Consider the following 22,596-nt stretch of genomic DNA (forward strand, 5'->3'; position numbering starts at 1 on the left):
AAGGTGCAGATTGGCATTTGCAGGTGAATGTGCATTCTTTTCAATAACATTTAACAGAAACCCTTCATGCAGCACTGTCATGTAAATAACCACTTTCTGCATGGCTGTTTCCAACTGCTATTCTTGAAGACTATTCCATGTTTTACAAAGTCTATGGTTGGAGAGGTTATTTGAGAAATAATGAGAATAGTGCCAACTGTGAACTGGCTTATCAAAGAGATGAGGTTTCAAAGTGCTTGAAAAGACCCCTTTAATATCTCTGTTTCGGCAGCTCGCATCCGAGAATTCCTTGTTCGGCGGATCCCATCACCTTATCAAGGTGTTTGTCTACCTGACCACGTGATCGAAAGCATCCAATCATCTTCGCGGATTAGATGCGTGGCTGCATGTTTCGCTACTCCAGAGTGCGTGTCCATGAACATACTGCCAATGGAGGGAAAATGTCAGCTGAACAACGCCACCAGAACTCCAACACTTTCAACTGAACCGTCTGGAAACTGTGAATATTTAGAGCTTTTGACGAACTTGTGATTTACGACTTATGAACAATAAGCAATGATCCTCTACAATGTCGCTGACATGTGAAACTGGTAAACTAGTTAAAGCATGTAGGCATGAAGATGTAAATACGCCTTGAGAAGGCAACGCTTTTTGCTATGCATAAGCTAAAAAAGAGACTTTACAAACTAATAAATTTATAAACTCATAAGAATCCTTCTCGGGACGAGGAAGCAACTTACCGTAACGGGCCTTGTTCTGAACACGGCACACTGTCGAGGTTCAGCAATTTATTTTCTTGCTGTAGAATTAGTGATGTAACCTTCAGTGTTTGAAACAATATTCCAACATAGAAAGCTTTTAGCAGCTTCTTCAGTATTGCAATTTTCATGTGATATACACCTGCTTCTTTGTAGCTGGTCCAGGACACAATATTTACGCTACCAACCTATTAAATATACAATTCATTAAATCCATGTTATTGGCATCCCTCATTCCCCTCAAAAGAAAACCTTGTTATTTTTTTTGTGTGTGTGCGTGTGAATTTGAGACAGTTGTAAGGCCTATTCATTCACTTGAATCTTCTAAAAATTACTCACAATATGTCATGTAATATGATGTTGGTGTAAGTATCAGATGCACATCCAGCAAAGTGAAGGTTTGGATAATTCTGCAAACGAGCTGAGGTATCTGTGAGAATTAAGTGGCAATGATGATCTTTTTATACTCTAGCTAATTAAACACATACACAAAAAAGAAACAAAGAAACAAAGAAACACACACGAACACACAGAATAAACGATATTACTTCAGACAAATAAATGTTCCACACCATCGTACCACAGAAATGACGCTTCTTCGACTCGCTGAGTTTATAAAGACTAAACAACATTGTTATGAGCAAAACAAAGAAAGAAATATCAAGGAACCACGTACCTTACTGTGTCGGCCCTACATTGTAAAAACGAAGCGTGTTCATCGCTAATTCTACATAAGATTCAAGGTCAGGAAAACGACTTTCCATTCAAATCAAAATGATTCATGATTTTATGAATCATCGAACATGTCGAACACCCGTCCTAAGTGGACACTTTACCCTTTTCTGTATGTTGATGCTAAATGCTGTTTAATGACAGTCAGACACAATCAGATGGATGTTGCAGAATATTGAATAAAAAATTATGAGTCGGAAAAAAAGACATCCTTACTCAAGAACATATCGTTTTGCGAGAATCATGGCCCGTGCGTTTTTCGTCGTTTTATGAATTTGCACTGCAAGTGATGTTGGCAGACGAGTAAACAGTAAGACCGAGCTCCGCGCGAGACCAGAATGGTCGGTCTTGGAGAGAAACAAAGACCCCGGGGGTCGTCTCGCTCTCACAGTATCCCTCCAGCACTGATGATGGTTCATACTATTCGAAAAAGCGTCATCATTTTACTACATAGTCGCTAGGTTACTTAATTAAATTTTACTCTCACAATGACTAAATTGATTTGCAGTCCGAGAAGCGGGTGTTTACTTTCATGATGAACGTGTGTAATTGATATTGATCAATCATCAACCGATTTCATCAGGGAACTGCACGATTTGTGTGACAAGGGGACACGGCAGACTTGAATGTCCACTTCGTCTCCTATTCACTTTGAAAGTGAAGGATTTGAGATGAAGTGTAACCATTGAAATCTTACCAGATCTGAGACTGGATTTCTACAGAGAGGAAGAGGATGAGGACGTGGACATTAAATGGTTTCGGTGTTTCGGTATATTTACTTCTTGCTCTTCTTTATGGAAAGGTGTGGGTAGAAGCCGTAGGTGAGTTCAATTCCAATTAGGCCTATAATATATATAGGCCTGCCCATTTATGGTGCAATGTATGTTTCTATATATTTCCAGGATTCGAGGATTTTTTTTTCATCTTGCCTGGCTGGTCACTTGATTCCAAAGGTTCATTATTTAGAAGTATCGTAATTCCGAAAATATAGCAGGATCTGTTGCTAAGAAGGTTTGTTGATTTGAAAATGAAATAACGTTCGTTAAAGTCCGAAAATGAAAAAGGGTTCGTTATTCTGACGTAGAAATAAATATTGTTAGAGCCCTCTCAAAATCAGGAAAAAACTACTCATACATGCGTGTACTCATCCGCTTTGAAAGAATCCTGCGTACGTCGCTTGTAATGATGGATCAGCCCTTACCACCCACCCTAGTCCCTACTACTCGACGCGAACGGAGATCCCCGTCGTCTCCCCCCCCCCCCCCCCCCCCACGATTCCTCACAGATTTCCTTTTCGGATTAACTAAAATTGTTTCATTTTCGAACTTTATATTTCATTTTGGGTTAACCAACCTTCGGAACATTAAAACGAACCTTATTTGCAATATTCGGAGTAAGAAACGAATTTTTAAAATAAAGAACCCTATGTCACTCCAGAATTTACAAGCCTTTAGAATAGCGAACCTTATCTCATTTTCAGACTATGAAATCTTTGTGAAGTAATAAACCTTATTTCGTTTCCGGATAAACGAACCCTCTTTTTTTTTCATTTTCACATTTACGAACCTGATTTCATTTCGGTCCATCGAACCTTCCAAATACCAAATCGTATTCCATTTTCGGATGAGAGACAGTTTAGAATAACGAACACTAATTTATTTTCGGTTGAAACAATATCAAGGTATGCGGATTGTATAATTGAGGGGGTCGGTGCAATTTAGTGCTAACCCTCACAATAGTCATTTTGAGATAATCGCTGTTGAATGTTTGGAAAGTCCATACATTGTACATTAATAAAACATGAATGCACATGCATGCACTTTTTACCATCTTATTTGTTGAATTCAAGTATGATATTTTCACGGAGTTTAATTAGAGTGAAGGATATGAATTATGAAAATGCACGTAACTCAATTTTGACAAAAGTGCGGGTTAGCACCATATTGCACCGATCCCCTCAATTATGTTCCCGTATAACTGTTACAAATCTTCGGCATAATGAACATCGTATATGTTCCATTCGTATACTGTATTATTATTTTTCTTTTTCGCATGCAGTTGTCACTTTCGCACACCAAAAATATTTACAAGGTTTAAACTCCTTGGTAACAAGATAATACATGGCTTAAGTCAGGAAGAGAAAGGCACATAGGCCAATATTCGCCCAATGGACCGTTATATATACATATATAGTGAAATATGCAGAAATATATATTTTGTTGGTTGTGGTTAAGACCCATGTCAGGATGGATGGAGGCAGTACAAAGATCGCTGCTATCTCCTGGTGCAGAAGACTACGTCACAGGAAAAAGCAAAGGAAATCTGTCTGGAGGCGGATGCGGCTGTACCGGAAATCTTGTCGGAGTTAGAGAGCGAGTTCGTCGCATCTCTCTTGGAACCTGTCACCTTCACGTCCGGAAGAAAAGCCTGGCTTGATTGCTACCGAGCAGAGAGAGGTAGCAGTGACTGGGTGTGTGGCGATGATCGACATCCGGCCCAGTATCTCCGTAAGTGAAAAAATGTCGTCATCAAGCGCCATGACTACCTCTAAACTTCCCTCCTCCCCGCCCCACCTCCGTTCCTACCCTTTCCATTCCTAATTGGATCCTAGAGCGAAAATACAAATACGTACATACAAACAATATTTTTGAACCTGTGGTAATATTTTCTTACCATGTTATATAGGCCCATAAGGCAATTGTCGCCAAGCATCAAATGATAATACATCAAAATTGTATAGGGTCCAGAAGATAGAGAGAGAGAAAAAAAAATACCCGCAAAATATCCCTCTAACGATTACATCAATAGCAATAGATGTAATGGAAATAAGACATGTAATGAAGTTCTTGTGTGTATTTATCACATCTTTAATAACATGTAGGGACCTTTCCGTTTTGAGTGTTTTCTAGAGTCCTTCTTTAGCCTTGGCAAATTATATGCAGTACTGTCAAACCTGTCTATAGCGGCCACCTAAGGGAGATGAAACTTGTAACCGTTATAGACACGTGGCTGCTATAAATTTTAAGACGGGTTATCCGGCATTTCATGTGAAAGTTCATCTGCACGCATCAGTGTTGTATATGGTCTACCTCACGTTAAGAACGGTTTGTTATCTTGAAGGTTCGGTAATCCGCAAACGAAATAAGGTTCGTAATTCTGAAGATTCGTTAGTACACACATTCTTTTTTATTTCCGGATAAAAAAAAATGAAACCCTTTGGAGTAACGAACCCTTTCTATAATTTTCAGATTATCGACCCTTTCGGAACAACCTTTTCGGATTAATGAACCCTCCAAATAGCAATACTTAAAAACTAACTTTCGGATCATCGAACCTTCGGAATAACGAAACTTACATGTATTCTATTTTGGAATTACAAACCTTCGGGAAAACCACCAGAAATGTTCGCTTTAGAGAACCCATTATTAAGGAATATGTGGTTCAAGGGATTTGCATGTTTCGGAATAACGAACCTTCGAAGTAACGAACATCACTCTTGTAAACGATGAACATTCTTATCCCTTTTCTTTTTGTAGCTTGGGGTGGTGGTCAACCTGATAACGCTGGTGGAGACGAGGATTGCTCAGAGATCATGAGCTCTGGGAAATTCAACGATCTACGCTGCACACAGAAGAGAATTCCTCTCTGCGTTAAACCTGGTGAGAAATCTATAGGGATGGTACAGTTTCCACTGAGATGGGGCTTGAGGTTTCAAACTTTTTTTATTTTTTTTTCAGGTAATGAGAAACCTCTTATGAAATATGAAAGAGCATATAATTCCAGGAGGAATTCAAAGTTTATACGATGAAAATTAGTTTAGATATGACTTAGATATCCAAAACAAGCGATCCTGATAAAAAAATGGCACCCACCTTTATTAGGCTCGCTCTGTTTTTTTGTTTGTTTTTGGATAACTCAGCCATTTCAAGACCGATTTTCATTAAAAAAAAACATCGAATCCTCGTAGAATTGTATGCTATGTCATATTTCATAAAATCATTTGTAAGTATCTCGCAAAAAGTTTAAGTTCGAATCATCACCTCAATGAATTGTTCAGTGCATGATTAGCTATCTACTTGGTCTTCCAACTCTTTTCCCGACGGTTTGTTATTCCAAAATAAAATAAGTTTCGTTATTCCGAAGGTTCGATGAACCTGCTCCTACGGCAATTGCTCCGGTCTTATTTTCTCCAAGGGCTTACAGGGTATGGGATAGGGTAGGGGTTGTGATAGGTTTAGTTTGATGTGAGAATTAAGATTAGTTGCGCTGTATGTTTTGCCTAGCACGCAGATATTTCACGGGAGCAACTGCCTCAGGAGCACATGGCATGGAACCTATTCCGACATCACTGCCGCGAAATACAATAGTTGCTACAATGCGATTATGCAAATTGACGATTTATGGAAACAAGGAGTTTCGTTGTTTTACTTTTTGCAAGTTGCACACTCACATAAAATCTTAGACATGCAAGACGTGCTGTTCGTTTCCAATCTGATCAATCTGATCCAAATCGATATACGATTTTCAGAGTATTCCAGTGGGGGCATAGATTTTCAAGTCACATAGACGATCAGTAAGGCAACAGCATAAGGCTGAGATGTTCATAAGATTGATAACAACAATCAAGGTGATCGTGCTGCTGGCGATTTATCGGTCCTAGGTATATTTACAATGACAATATCGATATAATTCCTGTAAAATTTCTATCTATGATCTCACAATGATCTCATTTTATTCTTATTTTCTTTCTCTCTATCTCTGCTTCCCTTCATTAGCATTTTAAGTGGTGGCTAAAAATGTCTCTCAAGCACTATCAACTAAATGTGTGTTCAAGGTGCCTGAAAAGATCCATTTAATGTCTATATTTTGACAGCTCGCATTCGAAGGTTCCTCTTTCGCCGGATACCGTCACCTAATCAAGATGTATGTCTAGCTGACCACGTGATCGGAAGCATTCAATCATCTTCGCGGATTAGATGTGTCGCTGCATGTCTGGCTACACCTCAGTGCGTATCCATTAACATACATCCAATGGATGGGACATGTCAGCTGAACAACGCCACAGGAACTTCATCCCTTTCCACGCTTTCAGCAAAACCGGCTGGAAACTGTGAATATTTAGAGCTTTTGACGAACTTGTGACTTACGACTTGTCAACAACGGCGAACGATTCTCTGTCGTTTATGTGTGAATCTATATGCATTCGACTCGTTTTATGCGAATAACACTAGAACACACGTTGTGAGCTAACCAAAGAGCCTTGGTTTGGGACGAGAAAGAGTGTTTCACACGACGCTCCTGTCCAACAGTCCTAAACACGGTGCCTTGGCAAGTTTCAGCAGTGAACCTTCTTGTAGTACGCTGAAGGGGAGTGAAACCCAAATATATCATACCTTTTTGATTGAGTGAATGCACCGATATTAGTAGAACACATCAGTGTAGAATACCGAATACAATCTGTTCACAATTTATTAATGATTTTGACGTTTTGGTGACCAGACCGCTGGATCAGAAAAATACTTCTGATCGTGACATCACATAATTTTATGTACAACGATATGACGAACATGACGAAAATGTAAAGAAAATTCAATATATTTTCATTTTTCTTAGCGTGATGAAATAGCAATGGGCCCACTTCTTTCAGAAAGCAGGGGAATAATGTCACCCGTGATATATCAGCAACGAGTCTAGGGATTGTGTACTTTTCATATGAAATGATACTTTGTGGTACTTATATATTTTCCTTATATACAATACTTTGTGGTACTTATATTTTCCTTTATTATAGTAATGCTATGACATCATGATCTGTAGTAGTCTTCTGATCCACCGGTCTCGTCACCAAAATTTCAAAAATTCATAACTTTTGATAGGAGTACACTATTCCGACTTTCCTCCAACCTTCACTGGTATATTCTACTAATATTGCTGCACTTAATTCACGTGTATTTTTTAGTTTAATTCCTCGTCATGAAGAGCACAATGATTTCCGTCCAATTCAGTATCAACATGTAATAATGTATAATCTGAAGGCCCGTCGCAAGGAATTTTAAGAGGGTACGGTTACACTATTCTACCATAGACGAATGATGAATCTGAATGTGAATGAATCTGAATCTAACACTCGAATAGAATTAATCACGCAGCTTTTGATATTTTAGAACAATCCAAGATGCAAAAACTATAAGCAGCTTCTTCAGTAATATCATCTTCTTGTGAGTTATAGCTTTAATTGCTCCATGATGTGTTAATAGCTATGGTATATAAGGACACAATGTACTGCAGTCTTCATGCAATCATTTGATATGATATATATAAAACTCGTCATTAAATCTGTCTAATTCGTAATACCCCACCTACAAGCAAAAATAGACTAAGCAAATACTTGCAAATTTGAAACCATTGTAGTCACTTTAATTTTCTAAAGTGTGATGCCAAGTTAACGATCAGATGCAAATTTAGCAATGTAAAGGCATTGGATAACTCCGTAACGGAAATGACCGACGACATTATAAGCCAAATAAAGGGCGAACTTAATGTTTTAATCACATTGTGTAAGTCGAAATAAAAGCAATTTCTCTTTTCTCACTGGATTCGACTTTTGGGTTGATGATATTTGAGACTGTTAGTGTATACGGATGGCGTTCCACATACAAAGTACTGAAAGCCGTATTAGCATTTCCAGCTCGTATTATATTATTATATTATTCCAACCCCACCCACCCAAACCAAGATTCATGACTGCTTTGTAATTAAGATGGTGTTTGATTAAGACTGATTGATGAAGGGAGCATATTTCGCCATGCACTGCAAATTATTATGTTGAGAAAAAACAAATCCCCAAGGGATGTGGCGTGCTGTTGGTATAAAAATGCTGTGTGTATGTGTGTGTGTGTGTGTGTGTGTGTGTGTGTGTGTCTATTCACGGCAGGAGTATTAAAACATTTTTGGAAATCAATGTAATCTTTGCAAGACTGGAGAATCCGAAAAACAGACCTTGAGTAATAATTTACTGTGGTCCCGTAAAGTTTTTAAATGCAAACATGACCAGTATTCAAACAGACTCCCCGAGCCCTCCACCGATGGCGGTTCATACTACATGTATTTCGAAAACAGCGTCGCCTTTTAATACTACAGTCATCAGGTTATTGTTTCGAATTTGCTAACACAATGCTAACACAATGACTAGATTGATTTGCAGTCCGACAGAGGGGTGTTTACCTTCCTAATGAACACGTAATTGATATTGACCAATCATCAGTTGATTTCAGCAGGGAATTGCCTGCATTTGTGTGACATTGTGAAACGGCAGACTTAAATGCCTTCATTTGTCTCATTCTGTCATTCGCTCTCAAATTGAAGTATGAGAGAGGAAGTATATCGCTGAAACCTTAATGAGAACTAAAAGGCTGAAATTCCTACAGAGAGGCAGAAGATGAGGACGTGGAATTTACATCGTTTCGGAGCGTTGTTGTATTCATTAGCTCTTCTTAATGGCAAGATGGGTGTAGAAGGTGTAGGTGAGTTTCATTCCGATTAGGCGTACAAAATCCATTTGAATAGCCTACAGCATATACATGCTTACAGTGTATGTTTTTACATGTTCGTGCTGTCAGGTTTGGAGAATTCTGGCCATTATTGTGTTCAGCAGTACATTTTTTTTTCTGTCTTTCTGCCTGGTTTCGTTCGTAAAAACCTCGTTAATTACCCCAATATCAAAGTTTCTTGCCGGGTGGGCCCATAAACCCTAACTGCACTGGGGGGGGGGGGGGGGGGGGCTGGGAGGCCCCCCTCCATACTTTTGGCGATTGCATCGCGACCGCTGGGAATTTCGGTGATTCTCGCTTCATGACTTTTTCCCCTGAAGTCTTGCGCACATTTTGATACCACATTTGTCCATATCGGACCTACCTAGGGGGTGTTATGGGCCAATTAGTATGCGCATGTCATTAAAACGGCTAATCGCTGCATATATTTGTGTACAGTTACATACTGTCAATAGACCATGGCTTGCATTACTTTATAAATTTTGCTCAGGAATTGGTTTTCCACTTGGTTCATGCTTCAATATTGTTCTGAAATAAATTGGGCAAAGTTTAGAAACAATGCTATACATAAGGAATATAAAACAATAGAAAACATAAGAAATAAAAACAATACCATAAACATAACAAAAAAGTTGTTTTTTTCTCGTTTTTTTTCTCTCTCTGAGGGGGAAATTGAGTTTTTATCCACATAGATGATTCAAATAACTCTTATCCTTCCACATGATTTACTGGGCACTCTTAGAAAACAATAAAATACATAACAAATGTAAACAGTAAAAACAAAAGAAATAAAAACATTTTTCTCACATTTCTATACTTTTTGTATTCATTGATTTTTCTTATATTTTGCACGCAAAATCACATATAAGCTAATTTTTATTTAAAAAATCATAAATTTACATAATTTTGCATAAATTATACTTCAAGTTTACAATATCAGGGACATTAGACTGAAATTATGAAAATATTCCCCAAATGCATAAAATACGCATTATGAATAATTAATTAGCTAATTATGCAAATTTTCTAGTTCATCGGACATTGCGTTTCCGAGATCACGGGGGGGGGGGGGGGGGGGCTCCCAGGCACCCCCCCCCCCCCAGTATTTTCATGGAGCCAAATAGCCCAGTACAGTAAGGATTAAAATGTCCCACGTTTGAAAAAAAAAATCGACTCACTTACCACACCCTCTTAGAACCCAAGCACTGAAACCATATAGATCCCAACAAATACGGCACATTATGGCCAATCTTCGGATTCATCTCGTAGGTGATAATAGCGAATATCAGTCGGTAATGTGAGATAAAATAGAATAGATATTACAATAAAGGTCAAGGGGCTGTAGTCAGTAGGTATAGAGGGAAGTGGGGTAAATGGATCCATTTTGTGAGATTTGTTTGGAGAACATTGCACTTTCATGATTTTTAGAGATTCCCTTATCGAGGTGATGGTGTTCAATCATGTTTGCATTTGCATCTTAACTAAGATCTGAACAAAACATCGAAATTAAGTGTGAATCATCAAGACCTCGGGGAATTTCTAAAAACATTCAGAGATGTATTAAAGTTAGTCCGTTATATCCACTTACCCTTCTCTATCTCTCTCTATCCACTTTTTTTTTTTTGGTTGTGGTTAAGATCTATGTCAGGATGGATGGAAGCAATACAAAGATCGCTGCTATCTCCTTGTGCAGGAGAAAACGACGCAGGAAGAAGCGATGGAAATCTGTCTGGAGGCGGATGCAGCTGTCCCGATAATATCGTCGGAATCAGAGGCCATGTTTGTCGCATCACTCCTGGACCCCGTCACCTTCACGCCCACGAGAAAAGCCTGGCTTGATTGCTACAGGGAAGCTAGTGGTCGCAGTGACTGGGTGTGTGGCGATGATCGACATCCGGTACCGTATATCCGTAAGTGGAAAACGGGCCGCCACTCTTAAAACAACTTCATCTCCTTTAAACCTTCCCCTTTTCAGCTCTCTTCCTCATTATTTTTTCCCTCGGATACCAGCGAGATAATTCCCCCGCACCTCAACACACACCCACATGTGCATGTATGAATATGTCTATTCAGATGGGGTCTATAGGGCAATTACCCCCTGGGCAATTACCCCGGACCCTTCCCCTGGCCCTAATCGTAATCGTAATCCTGAATCTAATCCTAACCCTAACCCTAACCTTAATCTTTATTCTAACCTTACCACTAACCAGTATTTAGCCGGGGGTAATTGCCCTCTGGGGGTAATTGCCCGGATACGTTCAGATGTAATGATGTACATGTGATACATGATGGTAAGGGATGTTGCAGGAGGCAATATCTTTTCTTTTTTTAAGTTTGCGATTTTTTTTTTACTTTCTAAGCTTTGTCTGAACAAACAGATGGAGTAGGCCTATGATAAAGAAATAAACATGAACCGCGGTGCGTTTGAAAGGAATATAAAATGGTTGAAGTTTCGAGCGAGATTTTGCAATGAAAATATCTGAAAACATTACTTAAAACATTTAAAGCAGTTGACGTCCGGATAATAAAGAATCCGGATTATCGACGGCAGGATAATTGAGGTCCTACTATATTTGAAAAGGGCGTGACTTCAGCATAACATTTTTGAAAATAATTTGACGATAACGAAACGTAAAATGATAGAGGGTAATTGAGTTGACATGTTATAGATTGACATGCAAACCGAAGACAATATGAACTTCAGTGGAAGAAGTAAAAAGAAGTGGAAGAAGTGAAATTATGGTAGAATGTGAGTGGTATGTGTCTAGGCCTGCTATCATATAGGGTTCATTAAAAGAGCAGTACTAATACTAAAGAGGCTGCACTTGGGTAAGGAAGACCTTGCCATAATATGTCATCATTGTTTAGCCTGGACAAGAAGACTTGTTTAGCAGGCCATCAGAAAACAACAACAACAAATCTCCCAAATAATAAACGTTCTAACCTCCCCATTTTTGCATTGATATAGGTTGGAATGACAATCAGCCAGATGACTGGCATGGAGTCGAGGATTGCTTGGAGATACTGTATTCTGGGAAGTTCAACGATCTAAGCTGCACTGAGACAAGAATTCCTTTGTGCGTAAAACCTGGTGAGAAATTATCATCATCATCAACAACAACAACAATAACAGAACACGCACAATTGCGCATTAGACATACTGTTCTTCTCAAAATGTGTCCGATATCATACTGTATTATAATCGCAGTAATCAATATGGCATTTCGTTTAAGGCCCCCTCACACCTGAGCGAATTGCCTGAAATATGACTTGCTATGGCGGCGACAGGCATTTTCTGAAAAATCGTTTGCAATGGTAATTGATAGTATACAAATTATCGACTGCTGCAGAGGGAGATGGTAAAACTATTTGCACCGAGGTGATGTCTCAACAGTGCTATGTCCCGAGACGAAGTCGAGGGACATGGCACTGTTGAGACATCACCGAGGACAAATAGTTTTACCATGGCCCGAAAGAAAGCAGTCGATATTTGTGTTATATCCCTCTCGAGCATTTTACTAGAGTAATGACGGTTCCCTTTTGGAAAAGTGTGCAGGTTTCGTGAACGATAAATCTAACGTTAGGCTGTAGCAGTGCAGCAGCAGTGCGTGCAGCGCGTAGCGAACGACACCGCTGCGCTGTTGTTGATTCCTACACACGAGCTACACTACAGCGTGCAAAACTCCGAAAGATCAGGGAGGTGAGATCGAGGTCCAGGACTACGTTAGAAGTAGGCCTAAAGCGGCTTCGTTACCCAGATCATCTTCAAAATCGGTTTTAGTTTATTCCTAATTCGTACCTGATATGGTGTCCTCCTGCGATCATTCTTCCGTTACTGGAAGCAGTCACTTTGTCAATTGAGCTGAATGCAATGGGTGATTTCAAGTTCGGTGCTAGTGCTAGTGCTAGTGCTGAGATAGCACTAGCACCGGCGATAAAACCGAACTTGAAATCACGTCGGTGTTAGGAGTTGACCTCAAAATTATTACGTATTTCCGGTTGCTGGTGCTGGGCTCGGTGTTGAATGTCGTCTGCTGAACCGAGCTCCGCCGTTTGTGTTAGCGATTTACGTGCTTTTTCTCCATTGACTAACACTAGCCCCTAGGGATTATCATTTTCGTCATTTCAAGTTCGGTGCTGGTGTTAGCGTTGCCCTGCGAGACCCATATTTACGTCCATAAGTAGTTGCACGTTTTACGTGCAAAGTCTATGCTAATGCAGTGGTCGCCCACGTAACGTAAACGAACACCATCGACATGGCTTTATAAATCTAAGCCTATGAGCAAAATTAGGATAACTGTGTTTTAAAGAAGGGATGAAATTTGTGGCATTTTAATCATTCTTCCTCGTTATGTGTCTAAAACTAAACAGTCATGGCTACATCTTTTTATATTTGACTTTAACTATGCGCTATCACTTTTTTCGTCGCGCGATTCCCGCGGAGCTCGCGGTGCTGTGATTCCAACACCTAGTGCTGGTGATCGATAATTTTGATCGGTATCGCCTCGTTAATCTGACCGTCGGTGTTGGAGCTCGATTTAACGCTGTTATTCGGGGGCTAACACTAGCACTAGCACTAGCACCGAACTTGAAATCACCCATTGATCACGTATCACACGTCCACACGTTATTCACCGACCGGCCACGCCATCGCACCACACAGATTTCTGTAATGCTGTCGCACATCACACCGCGCGCTCTCTTAGCGCTAGCTAGCTAGCTACAAGCCACAGGACTGTCGCTCAAAAGTATCGCTACTACGCGCACTGCGTACATTCTTAAGTGAGAAATGTAGATATCGATCACACGATCACGATGGGTGCAAATCGTGGATTCCCAAAAGTACTATATCACGCTGGCTAGTAACCAATTGCACCGCATCCAGCTGCTCGTAGCTAGCTAGTAAAACTACACCATGTTCGTGCTCTGTACAATCCTATGGCTTTTATGTACCCATGTACTGTGTTCGGATGGAGACCATTACTCTAGAGAGAAGGAGACTCGACACGTCTGACTTTGTGCTGCTCTCAGAGGCAATCTGTTTATTGTGTAGCCAGCAGGCTGGTTATATAACAAGTCCAGTGTATATTGTACATGTGTTTACAATCATGGGATGAAGAGGGTGGGTGGCAGAGGAAGTGAGATGGACAGGTGGTGGTGTTTGTGTGAGGTAATGAGGCATGGTGGTGGCTGGAGAAAGGAATGTCGGATAGACCGTGAGAAAGACAGGATAGAGCAGGGAGGTGGAAGAAGCACCTCCCTGGATAGAGTGACCAAAGCAGTGATGGTGGAATGATAACATGAGATGGTACAATCATGGAGGTACAACTTCTTGGCATATACGTTCTATATACATGTACAAACACAATATCCCTCCCCTTGTTGAAAGAAAAAGTGCATAGTGTATCAGATTGAAGAGTCAAGGAGTCTAGTGGAAGAGTGAGTTAGAAATTAGGACAGTCAGAGATCAAGGCAGAGGAAATCAGGGAGGTTCACATAACAATAATACAACAGAGCATGATAACAGTTCTCTCATTCGTAACTAGGGCAGTATGTAAATGCTTAGGTACTTGACAAGACAAGAATTTGCAAATATTCCTCGTTTTTCTTTTGTTTCGAGAGTGGGAGAAGAGAAGAGAAGAAGGTAGGATAGGAGCGAGCTTGAGAGCATTGGACAGTAATCAAAGGATATGAAACGGAACACAGAACTGAGAACATGATAAAATGATATTTTTCAGAGATATTTTTTTTTTGATCTTCTAGAACTTCGAACAATCTCAGAACTTCTTAGTTAACCACAGAGCTTTGAATAAGCACAGAGACATATTTTAGTATACATGATAAATGATCAACACTTTTCCTTTTCTTTTTTTTTTAGATTGTAAAAGAACGATTTCAATCTGAGCAGGCAGATAGGCTGTAGGAAAGAGTGAGAAGTGAGAAGTGGAGATAAGGAATAGTATGAAACAAGAAGAAACAAAGTAGCTATACATGTATATACAAGACATGAACATACAATGCATGTACACACACAAAACATGGCATGATAAACATGAGTTTCACTGTTGCTTCATTATCGTTCAGTTTGTTCAGATTTTGTGTTCGCTGCTTCTTTTTACAGTCTTTTAAGTCATTATGTCACACTGTTTCTCATTACAGTTCACAGTTCGACACATCTCGAATGTCCGCGTTTCAGTTACGCAATTATTATCTGAACATATTTACACCAGCAGATATCTACATTGCTGGCCCACCGCGATAGTACGTAAATCTCTGCGGTTACTATCCGTCATCTTGTGTCTGGCACCAAGTACTCTGACATGCAGTATGGGTGGACGGTGCCTGAAAACACCCTATCTGTAGTAGTCAGGGAAGTGTGTCAGGCCATATTATGTGACGAGTATGCAGATGAAGTCATGACAGTCCCTTCAACCCCTGATGAATGGATACAACTTGCTGGTGGATTCTACAAGCGGTGGAATTTTCCCCACTGTGTGGCAGCTATTGATGGCAAGCATGTGGCCATCAGAAAACCTCCTCTGTCTGGCTCGCTATACTACAACTACGAGGGCTTTTTTAGTATAATCCTGTTGGCTATACTGGACAGTGACTACAAATTTGTCTGGTGCGATGTTGGTGGTAGGTATGATACAATAGGGGAAAGGGGGTAGGTCGAGTCAATTTAGGGGTACGTCAGATTTGTTATCACCTCACCTCCATTGTTACTGTTTCGATATCTATTTTTTGCTGAAATGATAGCAATTGGGGCAACTCATCTCAGCTTTTGCTTGGTACCCTTTTTTCTTCTTCAAAAACGTGCTTTTGATAAGAATAGTCAATAATGCTGGGTATTTATTTCACACAAATGATCTTTTGTGTAGAAGCAAACATCTGAAATTAATTGATTTGTTTCATTATAATGTTGGTATTTTAATGTATAAATTTTCAATTGATGAGCTTCCTGACATTTTTGCACAGATGTTCATAAGAAATAACTCTCTTTATATCTACCCAACTCGTCATCGTGATGACTATCACCTTCCACGTACTCGCACAATTTTTGCGAAAAAACATTAATGTTTACAGTGCCAAAATACTGGAGTCTTCCGGCTGATTTTACTGAAATCTGGACGGAGCTGGTCGCTTTTATACTCCCCGAGGAGCGCACACACACGTACGAGAACGCCTGATCTATTCTTTCGTCTTCGTTTCCAATCGCACGCCATATCAAACCATTGCTCATTGTTCGTTCGTCTTATCGAAGTTCAAAGTTCAAAGTTGAAATTTCAAATTTATTTCCATTCGACATAAAAATATCAAAAGAAATACACACACATACACAAAACAACAACAAGAACAAGAGCCGATGCGTAAATTCATGTGAATGGGGGGGGGGGGGGGGGGGGGGTCAACAGAAAAGTGCAATAAGCCTTGTAAATCGCTGACCCCTAGAAAACATAAATACTGTGTAAAATATATCGGGAGTATAGAAAAGAAACTAAGGAGGAAAAGAAAAGGACAGGACTGAAGAACAAATCAAAAGACATATATAAGTGCAATTTAAATAATCATTCTGAATGAGAATATGAATTCAGGAGTAAAAATTTATAATTCCTTTTAAAACTATTCAAAGACGGTTTCATTTTCAAATCAAATGGTATTTCGGTCCATATTAATGGACCTTTATAAAAAACTGTAATCTTCGAAATATTTTGTTCTCATATGACATAAATGATAATCATTAGCACGACGGGTGTTATAAGCATAAACATTACTATTCAATAAAAATCTAGAAGAAATATTAGAGGGCAATAAACCTTTTGATCACATATACATACAAATTGCAAGATTATATCTATTAATATCATATACATTTAAAAGCTTCAAATGAAAAAATAAAGGTGAAGTGTGAGCATTAAAAGATACATTGGAAATTATTCGAATAGCTTTTTTCTGTAATACAAAAAAAATTTTCATACAAAAATCATTTCCATTGGACCAGGCCACATTGCAGTAATTGATATGGGAAATAAATAAAGTATGGTATAACATAATCAGAATATATCTAGGGAAATGCCTCAGATGATAAAAAATACCAATACCTTTGGCAATACGATTGCACACGACACCAATGTGTTCATGCCATGAGAGCTTGTCATCTATATACACTCCTAAAAACTTTACACATGACAAACGAGAAATTATTTGACCATTAAAATACAAAACAGCATTCATATCAAATTTTCTCTTTCCAAATACCATAAACTGAGTTTTACTTACATTTATCACCATTTATCGGGTCATATCAACCCTTCGCTCGCCTTCGGCCGCAATTTACTCAAAGAAGTGAACCGAAAAAATCGTTATCCTTCGCATGTCATATTTATCCTTCGCTTACCGTTCGTTAATCATATTTGACTTTAGTTTATAATCGGATGATTTGAAGGCAATTTTATTTGAAATCGTTGAATTCGCGCGCATTTCGTGAGTTTTTCCCATTCGTCCCCCTTCGTCCCCCTACATTCGCTCAGGTGTGAGGGGGCTTTTAAGCAACCGTCACACTAGAGCGGATCGAGCCAACTAATGCCCAGCGGATCTGAAAATTTGAAGATACGCTCACATCCGTTGCTCTTCGTTCGTGACCCGCTTGACGTTCGCTGCATCCGCTAGCTGTTCGCAGAGATTCGCAGAGATCCGCCGGAGCTAAATTTTGATTTTGGACATGTCCAAAATTTTGAGCGGATGACGAACGGAATGACAATCCGCTCTGTGTTCGCTTAGCATTCGCTGATCGAAAGTTTTGGTCGCTCTGCGTTCGTTTCATATTCGTCCGCCGTTCGTCCAAATTCGCCCACCAAATCTGCACAGCAACACACGTTAATTAAACGTAGTACAAAAACAAAACAAAAACTAGATATTCATAGCACACATGATAATAGTAATGAAAACGATGATGATGATAATGATGATAATAATAATAATAACAATAACAATAGACAGAAAAAAGGTATCATTTACGCAGGGTAGCCTCTTCAGTGTTGCCACTGCTCTACCAGAGAGAGGGCCCTGCCATTATTATTACCCTAGCGTTGCCAGGTACCCATTTATACACCTGGGTCGAGAGGGACATTGTGGGTAAAATCATCTTGTCCAAGGAGTAAGCACTGGGCGGGATTCGAACCCGGGTCATCATTGCTACCCGAGTCGGGAGTCGTATCCACTATGCCACAGCCCCCCACATGACATTTCATTGTATGTATTCTGGTATTAAGTAATAAATGCTTGATAATAACCGCACTTGCAGTGTTTGTATCAAGAATAATTATTCTAAACCGCTGCTATAAAAGTCAATCTGTAGTAAATTGGAATCTCTGCATGGAAATTGGGAATTATGAAAGTTCGACTCCAGTTGGAGGCACCAGACGCAATGGAGGATGTTGGACTACCAATATCATCGTCAACGTGATCATCAGAAGAAGTGAACTTTAATAGGGGAATCTTGAGGACTATCGAGGGTAGTGACATCAGGAGTACTTGGTGGTGACTTCTGCTTCCTTCCTTTTGAAGCCATTTTCACAGTCACAACAGTACTTGACACTGTCACTGCTCAAAATGATTTGGTGAATTGGTAGCGTGCGTCAGCCGAGATCCGTCACGTGATTGCTGCAGTATCGCTTTGCAAATGTTGGGCATCCGCTGCTCATTCGCTTTGTCCGCTTAGCATCCGTTGGATGGACTGTACGCATTCGCTTTCATTCGTTACTTTATCCGCTCGTAACACGGTTAGCATATGCTCATCATTCGTTAGGCGAACGTTCGAAAACCACATTTTGCTTGCGAATTCGAGCGTATCTGGACTTTGCCAAATTTTGCCCAATCCCTTTGGCATTCTCTGATATATACGTTATAGTGTGACGGGGCCTTTAATGTTGACCATTGAATGAAAACAAATTCTGTGGTTAGTTTAGCTTTTGCAAGTTGGAAGCAATCAGATGCACTGGTCTACTGTGATTTTCAGAGTATTTCAGCGGGGGGGGGGGGGGGGGGGGGGCTAGTAATATCACGTTATCTATACCCACGTTGATTAGGAAAGCAACAACACGGGGCTGAGATATTCCTTAAGATTGACAGTTTCCAAGGTAATCGTGCTGATATACAATGACATTATCGAGATCATTCGTATGAAATTTGTGATCTTCCATGAATATGTTCTCTCTTTCTCTCCCTCTCTTCATTATACATTTGTAAATCCTTTCAATTTTTTTTGTTTTTTTTTTGAGCAAGAACAGATTAGGGTTAAAGGTAGTTGAAAAAGACCGTACTTATTGTCTCTGTTTCTCTAGCTCGCATGCGAGAATTCCTCTTTCGCCGGATACCGTCACGTGATCAAGACGTTTGCCTACCGGACCACGTGATCGGAAGCATCCAATCATCCTCGCTGATTAGATGTGTGGCTGCATGTCTCGCTATGCCACAGTGCGTGTCCATTAACATACATCCAATGAATGGAACGTGTCAGCTGAACAACGCCACAAGAACTCCAACACTTTCAGCTGAACCGTCTGGAAACTGTGAATATTTAGAGCTTTTGACGAGCTTGTGATTTACGATTTATCAGAACTATCAACGACCCTCTATTGTTGATGTGTGAATCCCTGTGGATTGGCTTTGTTTCATGCGACTTACAAAAATTAATAAACACAGGCCGTGTGATGAGGCTACGCTTCGGATCAGGGAGCTCGCCAAAAAGCCTTTAACTTGTCAGGGCGCTTTCCCGTCCTAAACGGGGCGCTTTGGCGAGTCCCAGTAGTAAGACCTTCGTGTCGCACGTAAACACTTGATAGGCGAGAGTTACCTATTCAACATTTACATTCAAAACTTAATGTTCTGGAGCAATCCAAGATATGAATCTGTCAGCACCTTCTTCAGTAATGCCATCTCCTTGTAATACACAATTGATGCTCTATAATGATTATCTTGTTATTGATATGATACGGACACATTCTATGTTTATTTTTATGCAGTCCTTCGACTGAAATAACAATTACTTAGGTTCATTTTACTATTATACAGAAATCCACAGTTTATGCAATTAGTTAGATTCGATAGAACGATTCATCTCATGCTTAAAAAAAATAATCAACAAATATGTCAATATGAGAATGAAGATTTCACTCTAAACTTTAAAATGGAATGTCAATTTAAAGAAGAACAATAGTAGAATAACTATGACGTCACTATCAACAAATGAGTGGTATCCAAAAGGATACATCGTATAATGAAATCACATTAGCAAAAGTTTGGGCCGTATTGAAGACACACAACAAAATTCACAACACTTTGAGACATTTAACAGGATGTTTGTACGAAATTACGAAAGTGAGTTATTCAAATGTAAACATTACTGTTCTAAAATTTGGTATTGTATTGTTTGCACAATGATAAAACTTACGAAACATATCATTGTGTCAAACGTGAAAATTTATGCACCTAGTGTCTTTGCATCTTTCACAGTAGGCAATTCATTACCAGTCAATGTAGTCAGGACATGTAGTCAATCTATAAGCATCATATTATTGTGAACAGATATTAATGTAACGGGGAGTTCATACATTTGTAAATTACACATCATAATTTTCTCATAAAAACGTTCGACATGATTTTGTCAATCATGTCAGTGTGATTTATTTTCCTCTTGCATGGATCTGGCTAATGATATATATAGATGAAAATTTTCCACCTTTCTACATCATTCACTATTCTTTTTTTTTAAAAGCACAAACATGGTTTCATTTGAAATGTGGAAATATTCAAGGAATTTGCTTACAGCACACGATCTTATCTTCTTTTTTAAGGGGGGGGGGGAGGATAAAAACAAATAAAGCAACCCATTCTAGACTGACAACCCGAAACATCTTAACCGATGGTTTTCAAGTTTTACCCTCCAGTCTATGTATTCTTATCACAGTATGTCCACATGATTTACAATTACAGTCAATTTTCAACTCTCTTCGCAAGACTCGGGCTCCAAGATCCATAGTAAGGAAATTAGCTGACATTAGTCTGCTGGTCGCCACCCGTGTCCATGCACTAAGTCTGCAGTGCGCTAATCTTCAACTATGAAGGATGCACTTCTACAGAAGAAGAAGAAGAAGAAGCAGAAGAAGAAGAGGAAGAAGAAGAAGAAGAAGAAGTCGGTTTTTTTTTATATAATACACACACACACACACACACACACCTAAACAACATACACACACACGCACACAGTTATTTGTCGGAAATGTGCAGTGGCCTTTGATCTCTGAGTGTACCGTGTACATGGACAATGAGAGTAAAACACAACAACAACAAACAGACAAACACGCACACAATCCCAAAATATATTTACTTTGTACAGCTACATGCACAAAGGATGTAAGCTGTCCATGTCAACTTCATCTTGATTATTTACAAAAGTGGTAGATTGAAAAAGTACCCGATATATCTAATGCTTTCCGTTCATCTGTCCACTGCAGCATAGTTCAACTGAAAACATACATTATTATCCTCTTCTGTTTCAAATTACGGGACAGCCTCCCCGTGAAATCTGAAATCTTTCATCACTGGTCGAACAATTCGAACACAGTTTGAGGACATGATTGTTTTCTTAACCACACATATCAACTAGAAAAGCACTCCGAGAGCGCAGACCTCCGCCAAGCAGTTACTTTCCATCGATGATCTTGCTCTTCCATATGGAGATCAGTGATTTCCACCCACTGCAAAATTGCCCGAGATCCCCAATATAGAAGCCTTTCTTACGTCATAAACCCTCAGATGCGCCCAGCCTGAACTCCCAAGTTCATTAACCCTACCTGCCAAAATATCAAAAATCCTTCATAAATCTCCCCAAAATTCTCGGATCATTACCAAAAGTTAATCGTTTGGTACTTGTGTCATTCTCAACCTTTCCCGCAAGTTTCATTCCAATCCGTTCAATACTTTTTGAGTTATTTTGCGCACAGACAAACGAACGAACGAACGAACGAACGAACAAACGAACAAACCAACGGTAACGAAAACATAACCTCCTCCCTTGGCGGAGGCAATAACCGGGGAGAAGGGGGATGGTGAAAGCAATGGCCATCCACTTTCAACACAACTTCCCTCGTTTCACCCCTTATCCCACTCCTCTCCCACACCCCCTTTGGCTATACAGTCACACACCTGTGGTCCATCCTACTTTAGAACAAACATGAAACGCTTTGTGAAAGTGCAGACAAAGCATGGCATCTGCTTGGCTCGCCCCTCCGTGGACTCCCTCCACACCATCCTGTTGTTGACCCGGACGAGGATGTCGAGAATGTGCTCCTTGTCTTTGAACTCGGCGATGACGTCGCACAGGTCCTTGACAAACCATGAACCCTCGGAAGAATCGCGCCACGCCTTCGTTCCTGCAGGTTGGAAGAATCAAGATTATGGTGTTGTTGTTGTTGTTTTAAAGAAAGAAAGAAGAGAGGGAGAGAAAATTATGGTGCATGCATCCAGTACGCGTAATCTTGCAAGGAATGTTATGA

The 22,596-nt window shown here is 39.8% G+C and overlaps 2 protein-coding genes across 2 annotated transcripts; both read left to right on the forward strand.

The window, feature by feature from the left end:
- Nucleotides 1-2,223: 2,223 nt before the first annotated feature.
- LOC139743177 (C-type isolectin Sp-CL4-like) lies at nt 2,224-6,632 on the forward strand. The gene is made up of 4 exons (XM_071653684.1): nt 2,224-2,311; nt 3,725-3,997; nt 5,027-5,149; nt 6,364-6,632. Exons 1-4 carry the CDS (start codon nt 2,224-2,226, stop codon nt 6,630-6,632), a joined length of 753 nt encoding a protein of 250 aa, XP_071509785.1.
- A 4,144-nt stretch (nt 6,633-10,776) lies between these two features.
- LOC139742852 (uncharacterized) lies at nt 10,777-20,029 on the forward strand. The gene is made up of 3 exons (XM_071653370.1): nt 10,777-10,950; nt 12,009-12,131; nt 19,384-20,029. The coding sequence occupies exons 1-3, from the start codon at nt 10,818-10,820 to the stop codon at nt 19,641-19,643; spliced, it is 516 nt and encodes a 171-aa protein (XP_071509471.1). The 5' UTR covers nt 10,777-10,817; the 3' UTR covers nt 19,644-20,029.
- The last annotated feature ends 2,567 nt before the right edge of the window (nt 20,030-22,596 follow it).

This window comes from Diadema antillarum, unplaced genomic scaffold (assembly GCF_040938485.1).
Source record: "Diadema antillarum isolate AM-2024a unplaced genomic scaffold, OU_Dant_1.0 scf00000033, whole genome shotgun sequence".
NCBI lineage: Eukaryota > Metazoa > Echinodermata > Echinoidea > Diadematoida > Diadematidae > Diadema > Diadema antillarum.

Coding starts and splice junctions, on each gene's coding strand:
- LOC139742852 (XM_071653370.1), top strand. CDS start 10,818: ATGTTTGTCGCATCACTCCTGGACCCCGTCACCTTCACGCCCACGAGA. Junction 10,951..12,008: donor ACATCCGGTACCGTATATCC/GTAAGTGGAAAA, acceptor GCATTGATATAG/GTTGGAATGACAATCAGCCA. Junction 12,132..19,383: donor TCCTTTGTGCGTAAAACCTG/GTGAGAAATTAT, acceptor CTGTTTCTCTAG/CTCGCATGCGAGAATTCCTC.
- LOC139743177 (XM_071653684.1), top strand. CDS start 2,224: ATGAGGACGTGGACATTAAATGGTTTCGGTGTTTCGGTATATTTACTT. Junction 3,998..5,026: donor ACATCCGGCCCAGTATCTCC/GTAAGTGAAAAA, acceptor TTCTTTTTGTAG/CTTGGGGTGGTGGTCAACCT. Junction 5,150..6,363: donor TCCTCTCTGCGTTAAACCTG/GTGAGAAATCTA, acceptor ATATTTTGACAG/CTCGCATTCGAAGGTTCCTC.